This window comes from Myotis yumanensis, unplaced genomic scaffold (genome assembly GCF_028538775.1).
Source record: "Myotis yumanensis isolate MYYU_CA2020_CCGP unplaced genomic scaffold, mMyoYum1.0.hap1 SCAF_13, whole genome shotgun sequence".
NCBI classification, from domain to species: Eukaryota; Metazoa; Chordata; class Mammalia; order Chiroptera; family Vespertilionidae; genus Myotis; species Myotis yumanensis.
In genome coordinates, this window is record NW_027223764.1 from 34,068,532 (window position 1) to 34,090,567 (window position 22,036).

At 39.5% G+C, this 22,036-nt stretch overlaps 1 protein-coding gene across 3 annotated transcripts in view; it reads right to left on the bottom strand.

The window, feature by feature from the left end:
- The window catches only part of ANK3 (ankyrin 3), a 469,334-nt gene that overhangs the window by 111,480 nt on the left and 335,818 nt on the right, over positions 1-22,036 (bottom strand). For all 3 annotated transcript variants that reach the window (XM_070432806.1, XM_070432805.1, XM_070432807.1), the window contains 9 exons: positions 21,413-21,511; positions 21,033-21,131; positions 15,092-15,289; positions 10,479-10,577; positions 7,283-7,381; positions 7,099-7,197; positions 6,476-6,571; positions 1,208-1,280; positions 984-1,046 (listed from right to left, as the gene is read on the bottom strand). In XM_070432806.1, the coding sequence (XP_070288907.1) occupies positions 984-1,046; positions 1,208-1,280; positions 6,476-6,571; positions 7,099-7,197; positions 7,283-7,381; positions 10,479-10,577; positions 15,092-15,289; positions 21,033-21,131; positions 21,413-21,511 (925 nt within the window). The remainder of the gene's footprint in view (positions 1-983; positions 1,047-1,207; positions 1,281-6,475; positions 6,572-7,098; positions 7,198-7,282; positions 7,382-10,478; positions 10,578-15,091; positions 15,290-21,032; positions 21,132-21,412; positions 21,512-22,036) is intronic.

Genomic DNA, 22,036 nt, shown 5'->3' on the forward strand with positions numbered 1-22,036 from the left:
CAAGTGACTTTGGATCAGGTAGATTTTTCCACTATTTACATTTCCAATTAAATTTGTACAAATCAAAGAAGGAACAATAATTAAAATGAGGAAGTTACCTAAAGGCAGAGAAAGACTAGCAACACCAAGACTGATTCAAGAGAAAAATACTACATGCAAGATGGCAAATGGAGGGAGCAATAAATGGAATGTAGTTTTGGAAAGTCAAATGGTGCAAGAAAGAAACCTAAACATAACATACATTATATAAGTAAATGTTTAATTATTACAGCAAAACTCCATGACTTGCCATCTTTATAATATTCATGGTAAAAATGCTAGTTTCCCAGAGCCTTTTAAAGATGTCAGTAAGTAATATAATCTATACATTTTGGCCTGGTCAAATATTGATTTTTAAATAAGACAGAAGACAAATCGTTTCTTTTAAGCACATGAAGCATAACTATAATCATTTATATTTTTATTTCTTTCATGAAATCAATATTGAAAATTTATATTTTGAAAGTAATTTCGTTCAGGTTGAGTTTTCATTATTAGTCCAAGATCAAAAGGTGCTTTTGCTAAAAAGCATAGGGAAAATCTTAGAATGGGAAACCGATTCCTTACCTATAAAGAGACTTTCTCTTGCTTATTTAAAAATATTTTAGCTGTAAGTTTTAATCAGTTTTCCCTTTCGAGATTTTCAGATGTAAGCAATAAAAATATCAATTTCCTGCTTAATAGAAACAAATAGAAAGAGATGAACCCAGATAATTAGCGAGACTTGTATTTTTAAGCTGGAAAACGGGTTCAAGAACTGATTCAGAGAGATTAAAAGAAGACAATCAGTAACACCAAATATGCGCTGTTTAAATGACACATAAATTAATAATCTCAAGATAAAATGAAAAGTTAGTAACTCAAGGAAGTGTTACATTTCAAAGATAAGAAATGGAAGATAAAGATGGTAGTTAAGTGTCATCACAATAAAAAATTGCAAATACCTTCTTCAACATCTGAGATATATTCGCCATCACTGAGCATTTCAGGGGCGTTGGCTTTACGAACTGCACGATTAAGTGAACAATGTAAGTGGGTGGAAAACGTAACCTGTTGATACTACAACAACATATTCTAATGTTTCTGAAAACATTTTTGCAATGAACTTTCTTCAGGAAACAAATACACAGTCACTTAATTATTATGAACTCAAAGGAGGTTCTCATACCTTCGTCATCAGACATATCAAGAACTTCATTCATTGTTTCTGGAACATTCATTTTGTGCTTCTCTGTGACAGTCTGGTAACAACAACAACAAAAAAGCAGTGACTTCAGAGTGAGGACAGTGCATGTTTTAACAAGACTCTTTCTTTCTTTCTAAATTAATTGGCTTATTATTAGTTGGCTTATGTGTTGCTTATCCTAAAGCCGCCACGTATAAAATGACATCGCGATGTCCTCCAGTAACTCTAAGGTCCTGACCATATACACAGCTGAGAACAAACACAAGGTGGAACAACTTTAGGGACAAAGCACACCAGCTTAAAAGGCTGAAATCCCCAGTAAGGCTTTTCAAAGGAAGAGGAGAGAGAGATCGTCTGTACTTTTTCCTGGTCTGATGAATCTGCTGCCTCATCCTACTAAATAAATGTCTTGGCTGAAGATAAACCAAATGAATGGCAAGAAATATGTGTCTTCACTACTTATTAAGCCAGCCATTTATTTTGTCTTCCCCGTGTCATCTTAATTTCTAGAATAAATCAATATTAAGATTGCATAAATTACATAATTTAATGAATATATATGAAAAAATATTTTAGAGGTAATGCATTTACAAGATCATTTTAACCTCTACAAAAAGATCAGAGAACGGTATAGTGTAGGCAAAAGCCCTGCTGAATCTCTTACTTGCTCTGATAACTTTTGACCTATAGGGACTGTATCCATCCAAATACACGGACAGCATTACTTGTTAGAAAATCTCAATGACTTAATGTTTTAGTTTCAAAGAGTCCTCTTTTAACTCTGAGCACATGAAAGACTATGGAACAAAGGAAGGTACACATTTAAATAAGGCAATTGAAATAAAAACTACACCGTTAAAACTCAGAAAGGGTAAAAGCCCCAGCTTCTTATAGTAGTTCTTACCCATTCTTGGTAACTGTGACTGCACACCCTGTCCTCAATTATCATGTTGAAATACAGCACTATCTGTTTTGTATTTGAAAAGATTGAACATAAGCATTCACTAATTAAGAAACACTATCTGTGTTGTGTTGAAAAGACTGAACATAAGCATTCACTAATTTAAAAAAAGGGAAACAGATCTGAGTGACAGATGTATTCTGCTCATTACTACTCAGGGAATTGAGTATTTTCAACAATACAACTTAAACACCTTCATTCATATCTCTTCCAGCATGTAACACTGAACTTAAACATTTTTATAAATAAGGTTTTTATTTTGGAACAGTTTTAGATTTACAGAAATATTGTAAAGATAGTATAGAGAGTTCACCAAGTTTCCCCTATTATTAACATCTTACATTATTAAAATTAATGGTACATTTATTACAATTAATGAACCAATGTGAAGACACTATTATTCATTAAAGTCTATATTCAGATTTTTTAAAATTTCCACCTGATTCTGTTTTCGGATCCCATTCAGGATACCACATGATCTTTGGTTGTCATTTCTCCTCGTGGCTGTGACTTTCTCAGACTTTCCTTGTTATTAATGATTTTGACAGTTTTGAGGCCAACTGATCAGGTGGTTTGTGGAATGTCTCTTTACTGGAATTTGTCTCATGTTTTCCTCATGATTAGACTGAGGTAATATGGTTTGGAGAGGAAGACCACAGAGGTCGAGTGCTATTTTTATCACATACCATCAATATGACTGGGTGGTGTTGACGTTAGCCTTCCTCACCTGGCTGACGCAGTGCATGCCTGGCATCTCCATGCAAAGTCACTCTATTCCCTCTGCCCCTTCCACGCTGTTTTCTTCAGAAGGAAGTCACTATGCTCAACCCAGGCTTCAGCAGCGGGGAATTACTAGTATATCCATCCCGTCAGCGTGTGTAGGCTCAAAAATTAGAGTTCTTTTGCCTGAGAAATGTGTCTCTTCTTCCCTACTTACCAGTCACTTACTTACCAGAATGGACTCAGGGCTATTTATTTGATACTTTGCACTATACCCCAGTACTGCTTTTTTACATTTTTGCTCAAACTGTTGCAGCTTTCAGCACTGGGGACTCTTTCCATTAATTCCTGTGTCCCTTTGACATGTCCCCATCATTTTCGTGTGTGTACTTATTTACTTGCTTATTTGGGGTGGAGGGGGGGGCGGTATTTCCTTATTATTATTATTTTTTGGCACTACCAGATGTTCCCAGCTCATTTGTATATTTCCTACCCTAGTTCTAGCTGGATCCAGCCATTTCTCTGAGGAGCCCTGGTATCCTTTATAAGAGAATGGAATTCGAATCATAGATCTGGCTTGCTGGCGTGGCTCAGTGGTTGAACATCCACCTATGAACCAGGAGGTCACAATTCAATTCCAGATCAGGGCACATGCCCCGGTTGCAGGCTCAATCCCCAGTATGGGGTGTGCAGGAGGCAGTTGATTAATGATTCTCACTCATCATTGATGTTTCCATCTCTTTCTCCCTCTCCCTTCCTCTAGGAAATCAATAAAAATATATTTAAAAAGAAAAGGTTGAACATAAGCACTCACTAATTTAAAAAAAGAGAAACAGATCTGAGTGATAGATGTATTCTGCTCATTACTACTCAGGGAATTGAGTATTTTCAACAACACAAACACCTTCATTCATCTCTCTGCATACCAGCTTCCATATAGTCAGTTTCCCTTGCTGCACCTTTCTCAGAATTGCCACATCTTACACAGTGCTCCTATGGAAGACAGATTTCTTTTAAAAAGGCATTTTTTAAAACTAAAGTCTGCTTCTGGAACAATGGGGCCCCAGTAACCGGCTGTGTGAAGGTCTACCTCTGGTGGAGACAGCGCTGTGTTTAGGGAGTTTAAGGTCAGACTCCACCCTGACTGGCGTCGATCCTCGTGTAAACTGGATCACATGTAACTCCCGCAGCAGGGCTGACAGGGTGGTGTCTCAGCTTGAAATACAGTCTCACATACCAGAGCTGGGCTGAGTCTTAAGGATTGGGATGGACTCTTTTCTAATCAGTGTGAGAACTCCATTTAGTCAAAGCCTCATTTCTCCCATTAGGCCAACTGAATCTTTCCTGTTAGCATGAGTCCTGTCTTCTCTCTGAGGCAGAAACCAACTAGGCTGATGAGGTTGTGTGTGAAATGGCTTTGGCCCCAAATGCGGTGTGTCTTTCATTAGGAATCTGAGCCTTGATATCCACCTTTCAGAAGATTTCCTGAGGCTGACTTTCTCTGCCTGTAACTTTATTTTCTCCTCTAGCTTTTCTGGTATCAAGAAAGCACGTGGAACTTTCTGAATGGGTGACAAAGTCATTTACATTCAATCAAATTAGATTGGATTTTGAACTGTTCTAGGAGTTTCCATTCTCTAACATTGAAGTAGAAGTCTTATATATAGGGTGTTCCAGAAAAATGTATACACACACTTTGAATAAGTATAAAGTCAGTGTTCATTAAAATACATTTCATTTTCAAAATTGAGCTATTAGCTGTTACAGCGTCTATACATTTTTTGAGACACCCTGATTTTGCTGCAGTGACTTCACATCTAGCATGGTGACAGCTGGCCATTGTTTACTACCTTGTCCTCCTCCCTCTCATTCCCCACCCTAGAAAGAGCTACATGAGATGTCTATAAAATTGAGGATATTACATTATTTGTTTAAATTCTTTTCTTGAGAATTTAATAATAGATAATCAGATGACGAAACACTCAAGAGGTATGTGAAAGTAACATATGGGACTCTGGAAGAAGATAAAGGTGGGGGGGATAAATGGATATGGAAGGAGACCTGACTTGAGGTGGTAAATACACAATACAGTATACAGATGATGTATTGTAGAATTGTACACCTGAAACCTATATAATTTTATTAACAATGCTACACCAATAAATTCAGTAAAAGAAAGAAAGAGAGAGAGAGAGAGAGAGAGAGAGAGAGAGAGAGAGAGAGAAAGAGGAAGGAAGGAAGGAAGGAAGGAAGGAAGGAAGGAAGGAAGGAAGGAAGGAAGGGAGGGAGGGAGGAAGGAAGGAATGTGCCATGGTTGATAACCATCATGCTACTCCATTAAAGCTACTGTTTTCTTTTTCACCCATTATCAAACTTCTCTCTTGTAATTAGCAGGCTTATTATTTAGTTTCTAAAGTATGTAGATAGTCAAATAACCAAATTTACAGATTGCTAAAGAGCACCTCAACCAATGTGTGTGTATGTTTTTTTAAAAAATTGATTTGAGAGAGGAAGAGAGAGAGCAAGAAACCTCGGGAAAAATCCATGTGAGAGAGAAACATCTATTGGTCGCCTCCTGCACACCCCCTACTGGGGATCAAGCCAGCAACCTGGACACAGGCCCTGACCAGGAATTGAACTGGCAACCCTTTTGTTGCACAGGATGACAGCCAACCAACAGAGCCACACTGGCCAGAACAACTTCTGTGTTTTCTATGAAGCCCTGTGTATACAAACTGTCTGCAGATGCGAACTGTGCCTTCTTTCAGGACGGAAGGTGATAGATGAGAAAAGGAGGCAGAGGTAGTAAGTCCAAGTATTCCAGAGTCTTAAATTTACCACGTACAGAGTCAATGCCAGGCCTTGTGTTGAGTCATGTGGTCAGGAATTATTCAAATAAGCCTCTGATACTGTGCAATATCTGCTCTTGATACCAAATCCTGCCGCAGTTTGTAAAGAGATATCTGCTGCAATAAGGCCTCCTACTAAAGATTCACTTAAAATTTTAATAAAGCGGCTACTGTTTCCCCTATGAAAATCCAATAGGTGAACGGAAGACAAGTGAAAGTGGTGGTAAAAATCAATTTGAGCCTATCTCTAATGTTTCATGTTATAAAAATCTCATTTTTATAATAATGCTAACAATGTATCTATTAATCATTTGTGAGTTTAAAAATTGTCAAAGAACCAACTCAGAATGCTCCATTTTCTTAAATTGCCGAAGAAGGATGCTAAAACATTTGTCTACATCTCATTCAAACTTCTAAAAAATAGCCAAACAAACAAATAAATAAATTTAGCTTTATATGGAATGACAAACTCTATAGCTCCGAATGCAACTTTTAAAGGGATATTTTTAGTGTTTTCAAGTTTTCTTAATATCAGAGATGAGAGTTTTGCTATGCTAAAGTGCCAACAATGAGGTGACAACCTCTGGAAACATGGCTCGTAGTCTACGAACAGAGGAAAGAGGCTTCATCTCTGCAAAGCCCAGGAAAGATCTACTGTCTGAGAAACGTCTTAAAAGATCTACTGTCTTAAGGTAGCCAGGCCCGGCGTCCACCACTCACCGTCGTGGTAATGGTCTCCTCAGTCACGACCTTCAGTGTGTCCACCACTGAGATGTAGCCAAGCCTGCGGGCAATGGCGAGGGCAGTGTTCCCATTCTGGCAAGAGGGAAACAGGAACAAGGAATTAGCCAGGAATTCCACGTGTCTCAGTGCCTGTATGTGTGCACCTGTCTCACCTGTACAAATCCTAAGACCAGTGTCTCCACAGCCCATTCCATTGCCACGCGCAAAACAGTTTCATCAGACATGCTTTGCAGGAAACCCACCTAACCTGTTCCTACTCTCACAGCAGAGTCTGAGCTGCTACAGACTGAATCCAAGAGGTTCTTAATGTCCTAACGAATCAAGGAAACAAATGCATATTTCTTCTTCTTACGTACTTCCCACCAGGGGGCAAGGCAATCGGCAGTTTTTGAGTGTGAAACACTAACAGCCACTCTCCCTCTGGACAGCTCACAACAACACAATTACTCGTATTGTCCTTTTCCCTTCATTCTGCTGAATGCTTGCTCATGCCTGTGCATGAAAGGAAAAAACAACAACTGTGGTGCACAGTGAAAACTGTGAGAAGATCCTAGTGCCCGGGCCCATCTGCCTTTCCCTAGCGGGCCCTCGGCTCTTACCACAGTGAGTTCATTGGGGGAGGCATTGTTCTGAAGCAAGACGTTGATTATATGTGTATGTCCTTGTTGAGCTGCTTGATGCAATGGCGTATACCCATTCTGTAGAAGGAAGGCGGAAGAAATGACTCATTTCCTCAGACACAATCAATGATTTCGGTGGATACAAAGGAGAAAAGGAGCTTACCTTTGTTTTGGCATTAACTTTTGCAGAATGCTGGAGCAGGAAATTAACAATCTTGTTGTTTCCATAGTGGCAACCCACGTGGAGTGGGGTGTATCCCATCTGTAATTACATATTTTTAAAAAGAAACATCGTAAGTACACTTTTAGTAGCAGTCATCCCAATTAGAAGCAAAATTGTTATTTAACCTTTCTTTTTGAGCTGACAAAAATAGTTTTTTTCCTATAAAAAACACCACCACCAAAACCAAACCAAAAACACCCTTGATAATTCTCAGAGCTAGTCTTAGGTGTAAACAATAATACCATCTCACATGAAAATAGTTACCCATATCCCTTCCCAAAGTACTCTCTTGCATTAGCTAATTCTAGTCTCAACAACGTTTCAAGACTGAACGGAGAGATGAAGTGACTGGCAGCCTGGATAGGCTGATTCCGTGGCTTCTTGGGGAGGGGTCAGAAGACTTCTATGGAAAGATTTTGACTAGAATTTATTGAGAGTGTAATAAATAAAAACTGTAATCTCTGAGAGTGTAAAATCAAGGTTACGAAATGAAGGGGCTAAATGATAATACGAGTCAGTAGGTGATTATCAGGATGCATGACAGACAGAAAGAAGCAGAGCCATACTAAAGCTGAAGAGGCTGCTGTGAGTGAGCTCAGGTCTGAGAAGTCTGAACCTGGTCCAGGTACACATGCTCCAGTTACAGTGTCCTGCCTGGCCAGCCACAGTACAGTGTGAAGACCACTGATTTAGACAAAGTGCTGGATTGTTTCTTAGATGAATATCAACGGATGCCTGAGGGGTTATAAATTCTATCAATTTAAAAATATATAATGTGTGTATGTGTGTGTGTGTATTCTAGACAATGATTTTTAATTTATTTATTTTATTGATTTTTGAGAGAGAGAGAGAGAGAGAGAGAGAAACGTCGATCGGCTACCTCCTGTATGCCCCCTACCAGGGGACTGAGCCTGCAATCTGGGCATGTGTCCTGACCTGTAATCAAACTGGCGAACTTTCAGTGCACTGGACAACACCCAACCGAGGCAGGGTGACAATGATTTTTTAAAAATAAGGATACTCCAGATATTTTGGACACTTTGTAACAGACACCACCACACAGCTAAGAGGCAGAGAGATGTTTCCCAAAGTGCATCACTTGTAAAGGGCAGAAAAGATATGTACTTCAAAAATATTATAATAAGTGCAAAAATGATTACCAACTGTGACCTGAGGTGGTGAGGGGCGGAGGGGTTAGGAGCAAACCCTGTAGAGACTAAGGGGTCATGGGTGCAAACTGAGACCAGAAGGTGCACGCACCCTTTCCTCTCCTCCAACCTGCCCTTGAGAATCACTACCATGCCCCCTCACTGAGTACTGGATGTTTTGAGGCAAAATCTTAACCCTGTCCATGCCTTCTAGAAGTTTTCATCTAAAAACAGAGAGGTAGCCAAAAGAGTGTTTAAGTCTGTGTGTGCACATGTGTGTAAATGAGCACAGGGTGAATACATTTACCATGAGATTGCAAATTCCTAGAGATTTATTTATTTTTTAATATATTTTTATTGATTTCAGAGAGAAAGGGAGAGGGAAAGAGAGACAGAGACATGAATGATGAGAGAGAATCATTGATCGGCTGCCTCCTGCAAGCCCCTCACTGGGGATCGAGCCCACAATCCATGCATGTGGCCTTGACCGGAATTGAACCCGGGACCTTCAGTCCATAGGCTGATGCTCTGTCCACTGAGCCAAACCTGCTAGGGCTAGAGATTTCTTTTTAACAAAGCAATTCAAGTAAAATAATGAATATACACTAAATCCAATTAAAAATTCTTTTATTTTCAAAATGTAAAAATGTAAGGAGAAACCATTCAGCCACTACCAGTGGTTTCTCTGTACAATGCCAAGCCACCTAGGAAGGCATTCAAGATTAAGGACAATGAGATTGTTTAGATTTGAAAAGTTTGGGAGGGAAAGAGTGAAGGGAGAGCTGGGCAACTCAGCCACCAAATGGGGTCAAGGAGTCTCCAGGACACAAGGAGTTTCAGAGAGGGAAGAGGGGAGGAGCTGGCCTGCTTGCACAGCTCTGCCTAGGGCTACCTCCCCCCTCCTATTTTAACACAGTTTAGAAAGCTTAAAGGATCTTGCCTGGTCATGTCTCTCTTGGGCAGCTTCTGTTTAATAGAACACAGTATGTGTGGAGGAGCCACCGCCATAGAGCCAGAGCCATGCCTAAAGTTGGCTTCATCTGTGCGGACCCATAAATCCAGTCTAGATTTGATGTCTGCACACCTTTTTACCTGGCTAATTCCTGGTGATACTCCTCTACTATCAACATCTTCACTATCTGTCCATACACCTCAGCATCTGTCTATATTACACACAAAAATCTCTGCATTCATAACAATATTTAATAAGCATTCATTTTTATGTAAAAAAAATGTGACACGTAGAAGAGTTCTATTTTAGAGTCGATAAAACAAGTTTGATATGAAGAGGTAACAAAATTAAGCATGAAAGAAAATGTTCAGGGAAATGAGGTGACTATGAAGTCATATCTTTGATGATGACACGAAACATCCATTTTCTTATCTGAGCTTAAAATTGTGGCATTATGTGAGATTCATCTATCTATCTATCTCTTAGAAGAGCTATTTTGGCAGAGAGAGAGAGAAAGAGAAAGAGAGAGAAAGAGAGAGAGAGAGAGAGAGAGAGAGAGAGAGAGAGAGAGAGAGACCGAGACCAGCAACCAAACACATCACAATGAATTTAGCAAGTAGTAATAGCTAAATAAAATTGAATTTATCCTTTTTCATAGACTAGGCCTGCACAAAGTTAGAGATCACAAATTACTGAAATTTTTAGTATGCTTTTTTTACATCAGTTACAAAAGCCAAGAAACCTACCAGCTTTCACACTTTGCCCTTGGAGGGTGGATCTGTTGTGACAAGGACCAATAGCGCTAACACAGAAAGGTATTGATATGCCGCTAGGACAAAATGCCCGGGCCATTCAAGATAAAGGCATCTGGGTACCAGAATCAGAGACTTTAGGGTCCCTTGAACAGATGCACGTGGGAAATATTATGTATAAAAGATACGGTGGAGGAATTTGCTTTTCCCCCTAAAGAACTGTACTTGCGTCCATACAGGAGCCACTAAGAGACACATTGTGTGGGCACATTCCTTCTGTCTACCTTGGTCTGGGCGTCCACATGTGCCCCTTGGTTGACGAGGACTTCGGCCACATTCACTCTGTCTTCTTGAGCAGCCAGATGGAGTGGGGTCAGGCCACTCTGCAAAAACGTCCAAGTACACAGGCATGTTTGCGAAGCATTTCATAAATTCCAGGGGAGAAAGCCTAGAATTTCTAGGTTAAAAAACTCTGGAGAATAAGTTTATACACGAGCACTGGGGCAACACTGTTATCTACAGGCTTAATGAAAAATTTCAAACACTCAGAAGGGAAGGGAACAGACAGACTCTGCACTCATCACAGCGTCAGCAAGGAGCAAGGTTTTTTACACTTGGTTCATTCAGCCCTAATTCCTTTTCTCCCCTTTGCATGGTATTTTAAAGCAATTCACAGACATTATACCATTTCTTCTACATACTTCAGTGTTCACCTTAAAGACTCTCCCCCCCAAAAAATTATGCAATTTTAATACATCACCAGTGGTACTAGCTTTAGCAAAAAAAGATTAAAATAAAAATCATCTATAAATTGAATATTGATATATGATAATATTTCCCCCATTCAATTAATACTCAAAGCTGACAAATACTTTCTATATGTTGTTTCTGGGTAAGAAGGGTGGCCTGTGAAATGGAATATAAATGCTGTATCATGAGAATTTCCAGGTCATTTAGATGGTGTATGGGTTTAATGAGACTAAATATTTGAAACCGACTGTACCGCAGAATATGCCGACTACATGGTCGTTCTGATGGGAAAAAATTACTAGGACTATGCCTTGGTTTAGAAATCTTCGGTGTTGTGAAGAATTTTTCTCATAAATAATAAGAGAAAGTAAGTAGGTAAAGATGCTTCTAGATGTTTCCTTTCCTCTATGATGAGCACAGAAGTGAATATCGCAGGCCTTTGTCCTCCCACTTTGCCTATGTGCAATGAGAACACCAGCCTGTTCTATTTTCCAGAGAAAAGTACTGGACCAAAAGCAGCGCCAGAAAGGGTTCAGCCCCCTTCCCATCTCACGGCACACATAAACAGAGTGGTGGTTATTCCGAAAAGTGATTTTCAACCTTTTCCATCTCATGGCAGACATAACCTAATTGCTAAAATTCTGCGGCACACCCAACAATGTATTACATTTTTTGCTGATCTGACCAAAAAAGGTATAACTTTCATTCATTCACACTGATGGCTATAGTTGTGTTGGCTGTTGCCATTTTTTTATTTGACAACCTAAGGGAAAAGAGGTAAATGCCCCTGACTAAATAGTCGGGTGTTGCATGTCTTAAAAATTCCTGCGGCACACCGGTTGAAAATCGCTGGTCTAGATGCTGCACGTTATTTATTTAGGGGTTGCTATTCTGTCAAACCAAGGACTCCGGGAGGGTAATCCGCATGACTTTTTGATTTTCCCCCTGCTTGACTTTTCAGTCTAACTCTTTCCCAACTGAGCTATTTCGGCGAAGCCTCCCTGCTTGACTTTTCAATAATGTCTATAGAATTTTGAAGGAGGCTCACTCAGACTGAATAAAGGGGACATATGAAACGGAGGATGATGCATTCACTTTAACTCCCAAGAAAAATAAGCCAGGGCCCCAATGGCACCACCCAAGATTGACACGGTCATAGAACAATGTTCCATGTTCTGCTCTAGAGGAAACAAGTATTGTTAGCTGTAACATTTTGTGAAAGTGTCATGGTCACCTATTCTAAGTTTGAGGCTTTTCGAAACTCGGAAGACACTTCACTGGGGTTATCAGCACACATGTCCCACTCTCTCGTGTTGCCCTCTCTATTTCCTGCACACTGTGGGTAACCATCTACCTATGACAGAGTCATTTTCAATTTCCTCAGGCTTCCTTCTCCCCATCTCACAAAGGCCTCATTGTTACCTTTGTGTGCACACCTGCTCTCTAAAGATCATCATAATCCTGCATTTCAACTCTGTCTTTTTTCTTGTCTGTCTTCCTCAAACCACTGTGAGCTTGTTGAGGCAGATACTGTACGTTTAATCTCTATATAACCAGCGTTGAGCATCGGTTTTTAATCCACCAACTAATTGATGGAATCAGAGGACAAAAGCAAACATCCTTTAGGTAAAACAGAATATATTCGATAAAGAAAATTTTATTTTTATGCTCATGACTTTGGTAACAAAGTTTTTAAAAAATAATGTGATGGTTAAAATAGCCTCAATTAAGCTCAGAAGTGACCTGTTAATCTTTTATGGGGTTTTGACCATTGCTCATTTAAAAAATGGTATTTATTGGGGAAAAAGAAAACACCCCCAAGTCAGAATAACCACAGCTCTGTCTAATATTCTATTTGCTTTATAAATGACAAGCGAGACGGGAAGCCAAGATTTACACATGCCATTGTCCTAGGCAGTTTCTTGGTCCTGCGAAGTTCTTGAAATCCATGTGCTAAGGGGAAGCCAGCTGATCTGCTCTTCAAACTGTCCTTGGGAGTATCGCTGTGTATATTCAGGAAGGTGGCTGATGGTTTATCACTTATGCCTTTTGGTCTTTATAATTGCCTTTCGATGCCCCATCTACCAAAGCAAACACTGACAAATCCTTACTAAAGTATTATCCGCCTAAAAATAACCTATGATTCTAAAGTGAATATCCACTTGGTTGGAGTATTTGAAAGAAAAGAAAAAGTCAATCACACTGTATTTTAGTATCAAACCCACTGAAAATGCTAACCTGTTAACCAATTGTTCAGGTCTACATTGTCTCTGGGAGAATGAATGAGATACGATATTCTGGGCACACAAGAGAAAATACACTCTAGTGCAGTGATGGCGAACCTATGACACGCGTACTCATTTTTTGGTTGATTTTTCTTTGTTAAATGGCATTTAAATATATAAAATAAATATCAAAAATATAAATCTTTGTTTTACTATGGTTGCAAATATCAAAAAATTTCTATATGTGACACGGCACCAGAGTTAAGTTAGGGTTTTTCAAAATGCTGACACGCCGAGCTCAAAAGGTTCGCCCTCCCTGCTCTAGTGGATGCCAGAATGTGCTTCACTTTGTGAAGGCCAGGCTCTCTACCTCATGTAGACAAGTTGAATTTTGCAGCCAACTCTTAGCAGGCTGGTTTACATACTGGTAATGAACCTTAGAAAATTCACAAGCTCAAGCAAGTCCTGATTAGAATAACTATTTGACATTGCTTTGTGAGTCCCATTAATGCTGAGACATGCATTCCTGAAAGGGGTGTTTAAAAAGATATGAGAAAATCAAATTGATACACCAGAAAAAAGGGAAATGAAAAAGGTGTTTGCTCTGTAATGATCAAAAAGGACCTTCAAGATATTAAAGCTGCGAGACAGATTTCCCTGGTCTTTTGGTCTACAGAATTGGTTAAATTACAACCTCGGGGATTCAGATTAGTGCAGAGTAACCTTTTTCCAAAATTGTACAAAGTCCACAATGAATACGATTACTCATTTCCACTGTGAAGGTGCTGAATGTTATCTAGTTAATCCTCATGACATCTCCGTGAAGTAAATATTATCTTTCCTAGAGGATGAAACTGAGGCTGACAGAGCTCACATAAATTGCCCAAATGACACATCTCCACTAAGAGTTCGATTTAGGATTTAAATCCTCCGTGATTCTGAAACACAGGCCACATATGTTAAAAATAAAGAACTTGTCATTTGTCACCATAAAACTATTCCTATGCTGAAACTCTACTCCAATATCTGAGCTACAGCTGAGAAATGCCACGGCTGTGCCATCACTAACTGGCGAGGAAAAGCTAACTGCTGGGGAGTTTCAATTATCAAGAATTTGGGGGCATTCTTGCAGGGGGTGTGCTGTTTGAAGACTTAGAAACATCCATTCTGTGTTTTGGGCAGATCTCAGACGCGGGTATTCATTCATAGGTAGTCAGCAAATCCGAATTCTCTGATATATGCAACAATACTGCAGTCAGTCTTTGCTCAATTGTGGGCTGGGACTTCCTTCACTAATAATAGGAATGTCAAACATGAGGACTGGAATTTGAAGAATTTTGGGAACCGTCTTTACAAGTCCCTCAGAACTGCTAACTTACATAGGAAGACTAAACGTGTAAACTAACAACCTTTCCTATTTATTGAATAAGATAGCTACTTTAAATTTCTGTTATTAAAATGAACTCTTAGAGAGCAGAACGATTTCCAATTTCTTTTTGTAACCTAGGACTTAAACTGAGACAGGCAAGGAGTAGGTGCCCCAAACATGTCTGTGGAATGAATCAACAGGCTACTGTTTACAATTTCTCACTTGTTACATTCTGGTGAAATAACAATGCTACTCTCTGAATGAACTTTATAACATAACTTCATGTTTCTAGATAAACTTGGTGGACTTCATTTTCATGACTATATGCTACTCAACTGTATGACTTTGCAATTATTGACCTACATTCTCTTACTGTTTAAACAGATTGTTTCCAAGTTTTTGCCATGATAATTAATACTTTGGTAAACATCTTCTTGTGACATTACACTTTACACTCCCTACCGGACCCAGATTTTTCGTGACTTCCTGATGACTTTCTTGGGAGGCGAGGTATTGTTGTGTTGTCTACTTTGTGGAGAAAGAAAAAGGTTACCTTATTGCTCAGGTTCACGTTGGCATTTCGGCTGAGGAGCAGTGACACCATGTCCACGTGACCCTCCTGAGCTGCAAGATGGACAGAAGCAATTCCTTGCCGGGTAACTGCGTTTGCATCAGCACCATATTCCAGCAGAGTCGTCGCTATGTCCATCTGGTTCTTTTTGGCAGCGATGTGCAGTGGCGTATAACCATTCTGTCAACATGAACCACTTGGTCACATGCCCGGTCACAAGATAAAAACGTGCGCAGTACATTTTCAAAACAGTATGCCTCCCTTTCTATTGATTTTTTTAAATGGTTTTTTTTTTTTTTTAAAAAATCTTGATTAAATAAGCAAAGACTGATAAATCAGGCAGTGTCATTAATGTAGCACCCTCATGTCTCCCACATCTAACAAGGGAAAGTATAACACTTCTAAACAGTTTAATGCAAGAGTCAGAGTACCATTGGTTTTACAAAAGGAATATAGGGTTCCCTCTTACAGGGAGTTAAGTTAGTAGGTGCTCAATAATTACTTGCTTTATTTAAATTGGGGATGAGAGGAAAACCTACTAGGAAACAACAAACAATATGGTCATGTTCAAATCCATTATTCCATCTTGAAAGTCCCTTTGATTGCTTACAGGTTGAAATTTTTAGTTTTCATGGTAGTCGATTGCTGTAATCTACCCCTATTTGATCGTCTCATTGCCTCTTTCACAAAACTCCAGTCTCTATGCTATGTTTCAGCTGCACCCTTCCCCACAACAACATACAGCTCATGTTTCTGTCTTGCCTACTGTACCAAAAATACTTTCCCCAGCATGCCCTCTGGGCCAGCATCTATCCATTAAAGACTCGGCTCAAGGGTCACACCCTCATGAAGTCTTTTACTTTGCCCCTGCTCCCTTCTACACCTGCTCCCCACTTGACTGACTCCAATCAAAGTCCTGGATATACTTAGTGGCTATCTTGGATATATAGTAATATTTACTATTATTTATATATGTGTCTCCTACTAAAATATAAATTTATTGAAGGTATGTATTGTGTTATATTTGTCTTTGTATCTCTAGTATCTCACAATGATTGGAGAATCCTCAGAATTTGAGTCAATCTTACTAGAGCTTTGAGAACATTCTCTGATCTTTCTCTTATCTGACCCTTAATGCTCAGAGGAACAGACAACCCAAATTCCTTTGAAAATTTTTTTTAAAAATATGTCTTTATTGATTTCAGAGAGAGGAAGGGAGGAAAGACAGATAGAAACATCAATGATGAGAGAGAATCACTGATCAGCTGCCTCTTGCACACGCCCTGCTGGGGATTGAGCCTGCAACCCGGCATGTGCCCTGACCAGAATTGAACCATGATCTCCTGGTTCATGGGTCGATGCTCAACCACTGAACCATACCGGCTGGGTCTTTTGACAAATTAAGCATTAGCTGTGCCTTAGGAACCTTCAGAGTCTTCTGCCCTTAAGGGACCTTGTCTTGGCTCACAGTCATTTAACAGAAATGCAAGATTACATTTTGACATGAACATGAATCTGACTATATAAAATATGCCAATAAAAATTAGACTGATTTCTATAGACAAGAGGAGTTAGAGAGAGATAAAATAAAACAGAATCCAAGGATTTATAATTGGGAATATGATCTAAATTCAGACAGTGGATCAGTCGCAGTCTTTCCAAGCCACGCGGATGAGTCAGAAACAACACAGAAGGTGCTGTCCCACTGATCGGCTAGCCTACTGCAATCAACTCGCACACTGAAGTCATTGGTATACCCTAGCATGAGAGCATTTTGCACTTGAGAAATACTCTTTCTACAATCAAGTGTAGAGAAACGATTTAAGCTATTGGGTATCAACCCATGAAAATGGAAATGCCACTTCCAGACCCTTGTGAAACCAGCCTCTACCAAAAGGGACGAGCCAGGGTAAAAGACAATTTTATATCTCTATTTTTAGTTTTGACTTATTGCCATCTGGAAACTCCAGCTGACCTGGGAAGCATTTGGTCTGTGTTCAGACACACCCTTCAGCAGTGGCCTTCAGAAATGAGAGCTTTGGACTCTGCAGAGAGTGACAGACAGGAGGGGGTGAGCTATCAGCGCCCCCACTCCTGTATTAAAAGGAAAATTCACAAAGGGGTGCTAAAACAGGAATTCTGACTAGTCCATAAGACAGGCAAAGGCAAGATAGAGTTTAGCTTCATATCATGCAACTTGTCCTTTTTTTTTTTTTTATTGCTTTTGTTACTGATAATAACCTTCCAGTTGGTTGCTTCTCCAACCCTAAAGGCAGATCAGTATCCTCTGAGATATGACAATCCTCTCCAATTCCACCAAAAATCCCTAGACTCTAAAAACCCGAACCTAGAGAAGCTCTGGCATTTCTGTAGCACAGGTCAATTCCAGACACATTCCTCATTATCACCCAGGGCTTTGCTGAGCTCCTTACCTGAGACACAAAGGGAAGCATGAAGCCAGGGAAAACAAATCATGGCCTTACTGTAGAATGGATGGGAAGGTAATTTTGAAAGACTTTAGGAATAATAAACAAGACATTTCAAATAATAAACAGTTCATCTTGAGACCTGTAATGGGATTTTCTAAATTGCCTTAGCTTTTCTAATTTCTAGAAAGTTAACTGTTTCTTTCTTGCCACACTAAAGGAGACAGATGCATTTATCAGAAGGGAAATAAAATAGTGATTCAACTGTAGAGTAACGTTAACCAGTATTTTTTTCCCTCTGGATGTAGAGGGCAAAGGACATCATTTCAAGATTAAAACAAAAGCAAATGTAATTTTAAATGATCAAAAGTAATATATTTACATCAGTCTCTGCTGATCCATATTAATAGATATATTATACATTTTAAGGGAGAGAAATCGGACAAACTAAAAGTTAAAGCTCACTATCCCTTCCACTAGTAGTGCCCAAATCATGCCTAAACTGAAGCCAATAGTATCTGCCTCAGGAAACAGTTCAGGATAAAATGGATTATAGAATCCCATCTACTTTTTAGGTATCCCCCATCCCACATTACCAAAAATCACATCATGTTCTAGGTTAAGTATGGCTAAGAAAACATACTGTCAATCCTACAAAAGAGAAGAAAGGCCAGAAGAAAGCATCACATACTCTGAGAACCAAGAATGTGAATTAAGGAAGAGTTAACATTGTCATTGCTGTCATAACCAAATGCTAATCATGTCCACTAGAGCCTTTGTCTTTGTTTCTCACCACAGCCAGAACTCAGAGGTTCCTGAGCTCTCCGGAGTAAAGGTGCTATTTGCCTATCCTAGATCCATTTTCCCTCCTTAATAAATGAAACTCTGGTGTTCTGTCCAGGTGAAAAACTACATTTCCCACCATCCCTTGCAAAAATAAGTGGCTAATGAGATGTAAAGAGAAATGGCTGGGTGGAGCTTACAGGGATACCCTATTGTCTGACTTTCTTTCCTGTGGGTTGCAAGACCTGACTGACTAAGCAACAAAAACCTCTGGAGGGAAAAACCAAAAGATTGTTAATGGGCATGAGAAAAATTGACTCTCATCAATTTAAACCACTATGGTAGGCCTTTTTCCTAGCAAATGATGCCAACCCCTAAGTGCCTTTGCTCAGGATCAAAGTCTAAAAAAACACAAACGCTCCTGACCAGGATCACTGCCCCAGAAAGTGGGAATAGTTAGAAATGTGAAGAGATGGCATTACAGAGGCCCTTTTGGGACCATTGTGCTGTGGGAATGAGAGGGAATGTCCCTTTAGAAATGTTCCTTCAATTGACTGTAAAAGATAGCCCAAGGCTAAAGGGCTGTTATAGGGAATTAGTTCAAGAACTGCTTTTTAATTCTTTGTCAAAAATGTTTTGCAGATGCAAAACCATGAATACAAAGTCTTGGACAAATTTAAAGCTGAAAAAAATCAACCACAAATATATCAACTATTGATTTAAGTTATTTTGTGGATGGAAAGGTGGATTGGACTCATTTTATTGTACTTACAAACTGCTTGGCACTAGTTGTGTCAAAATGGTTGCTCACATGTGAGAAATTGATAGTTCACTTATTAATTATTTATTTATTAATAACCTGGGGTTATTTATAACATGAAAAGTGGCCCAGGCTCAAAGGGATATTAAAATGAACTGAAATGAAATGTACAAGCATTACATTTCATTATACATTTTGTTTTAAAAATTGTGGTAAAATATACACAGCACAAAACGTTCCATTTTAACTATTTTTAAATACATTAAGTACATTCAAATTGTTCTCCAACAATTAGCACCATCCAGCTCCAAAATGAAACTCTGTACCCATTAAACACTAACTCCCCATGTCCTCCTCCCCTCAGCCTCTGGCAAACAGCATTCGACTTTCTGTCTCTGTATAAGTGACATCACACAATATTTGTCCTGTGTGGAACTGGCTTATTTCTCTTAGCACAATGTCTTTGAGGTTCATCCATATGGCAGCATGTGTCAGCGTTTATTTCCTTCTTAAGGCTGAATAATACTCCTTTGTAGGAAGAATCTAAATTTTGTTTATCTAGTCATCCTTCAATAGATACTTGGGTTACTTCCACCTTTGACTATTGTGAATAATGCTGCTATTTGTTTTCTTTCTTTTTAGATACAGTTTTGTTTTTTTTAAAGTCAAGGCATGGTTATTTTATGAGAAAGAATGTTTGTCAGAGTCTGAAATTATGGAAGAAAAGCTGCATTTAGATGCACAGCAAGTCTGAGGGCTTGATTTTGAATTGTAGATTTCATGGAGTATAATTCTGGAGAGGATGGAGCAGGAAATGTTTGAGAAAGACATAAAAAGAGGTTCTGAGGAGAAATTCCTGCGAAAGATAACCTATTCTCTAAATGGAGAAGGCACCTAACACTTGTTCTTTTAAAGTATCCAAAGTAATCTAAAATAGCCCAAGTTCATTGATCTGTGTGTACCAGAGGTTTGATCTAAACCAGTGATGGCGAACCTATGACACGCGTGTCAGAGGTGACATGCGAACTCATTTTTTTGGTTGATTTTTCTTTGTTAAATGGCATTTAAATATATAAAATAAATATCAAAAATATAAATCTTTGTTTTACTATGGTTGCAAATATCAAAAAATTTCTATATGTGACACGGCACCAGAGTTAAGTTAGGGTTTTTCAAAATGCTGACACGCCGAGCTCAAAAGGTTCGCCATCATTGATCTAAACACCAAGTTTAAGGAAGAGCACTGTAGGTTCCCAAAGTGGAAGAGTAAAACAAAGATATATAAAAAGCATTAGGGATGCTAAAAGTTCCTTCAACCAATAATCTTTAGTGAAAGAACTGGACAGCAGTTAGAATGTGGTTTGTGTCACTCCAATGTTCCTGATCATAGCCACTTGCGCAAAAATACAGCACTTCCTAAAGCATATTTCCATTTACCTATCTTTCAATAAATACCTCTCGAATCCAAATACCAGAGGGATAAAAAAGCCATACACTCCATGCATCCCTTTTCTGAGAAATCTAGGTTGTCTAACTGCTCAAAAATGCCTTAACAAGAAGAATAATGACTCTCTTTAGCAATATTAAAAACACATAAGCAAAGCCTCCCAACTTATTTTATGAAACAAATAACTCGAAGGCACTGTTTTACAGCCTGGGAAAATGCAACACATATTTTATAACGTTGACAAATCAGAACTCCCTTGCACTTATGTTTCTCATCTGGCTCATGAGTACCTGAACTTCATTCTCCTCCCCAGGCTCCAGGATGTCCTGGATTTTCAAGGAAAATCAATTGACAAGTAAATATTTATTGAGCATCTACTAGATGAGTTGACTAAATAGCTGAAGGCACAGATTCCCTAGGAGCGTATAGTTCTGTGGAAGTGGAAGTGGACGTAGAGATGGATGGGCACTGCCCGCCAGGGTCCTCATGCCGTCGAATTACAGGTACCTTTGCAGCCGCGTGAGGTGAGGCTCCTTGGTCCAAAAGCAGAAGGGCCACCTTCTGGTTATCGTAATGTGCAGCTACATGCAGTGGAGTTAGCCCGCTCTGAAAACACGTGCAGAAACAACCAGTGTCAACAGTGTCTTAACATCCGAGGCCTAGAGTTAGGAGACGGGATTAGATCGGGTACAACATAGAGTGCACTTTACACTGCAGTTGCCACAACACTTGGGCCCCAGCATTCACCTATTTCCAGTGTTCCTTGTCCTATAAAACTTAACTATGGTTATCATTTACTAGTAGGTGGCTGGAGGTGAATAATAGCAAGTGCGTGTTTTGTTATCATGGAAGTGGCCTGTTATACAGGGTGGCTGGTGACCCCATACCTTCCCAGCGGCATCAGGAGACGCACTCTTCTGCAGCAGGAGGTTGGCTACTTCAAGCTTCCCGTATTTTGCTGCCACATGAAGGGGAGTGAATCCTTTCTGAAAAACGAAACATAAAAATAATGAACCATAGAAATGACCCAAGGGCATCTCTCTTCTGGAACTGATGAATTATTCTAAGGAGGAGCAGGTAAGGCTGCACTTAAGAGGCAAGACTGGTAGGTGATAGTTAGAGAGTCCCCTCACCAACAAGGAAGAGCAGGATATTTCACTTCTCTGTGTGCTGACTGAGCCACAGCAGGCCGCTGACGCTGGGGCTAAGTGGCCCTCAGACCAGGATGAGGTTGGAGAGCTGGATCTGGGGCTTATTCTAGGGCCATTTTGGGATTTCATGTTGTAGGAAGAATAGGTTCCAGAGTCCCAGGTGCAATTTGGATTTGGTGGGCTTGGGAACATCCAGGGAAAATCTGGTCCTCCCATAATTTCAGACTGGAGCCTTTCTCTTCCCATTTCGCCTTTTCCACATGTATGCACATATCTTTATGTTTGTTCTAGTCTTCAGGAGTAGGAGCCAGAGGTCCTCACACACAGGTGAACTGAACTGAATAACACCAGGTGCTAGTC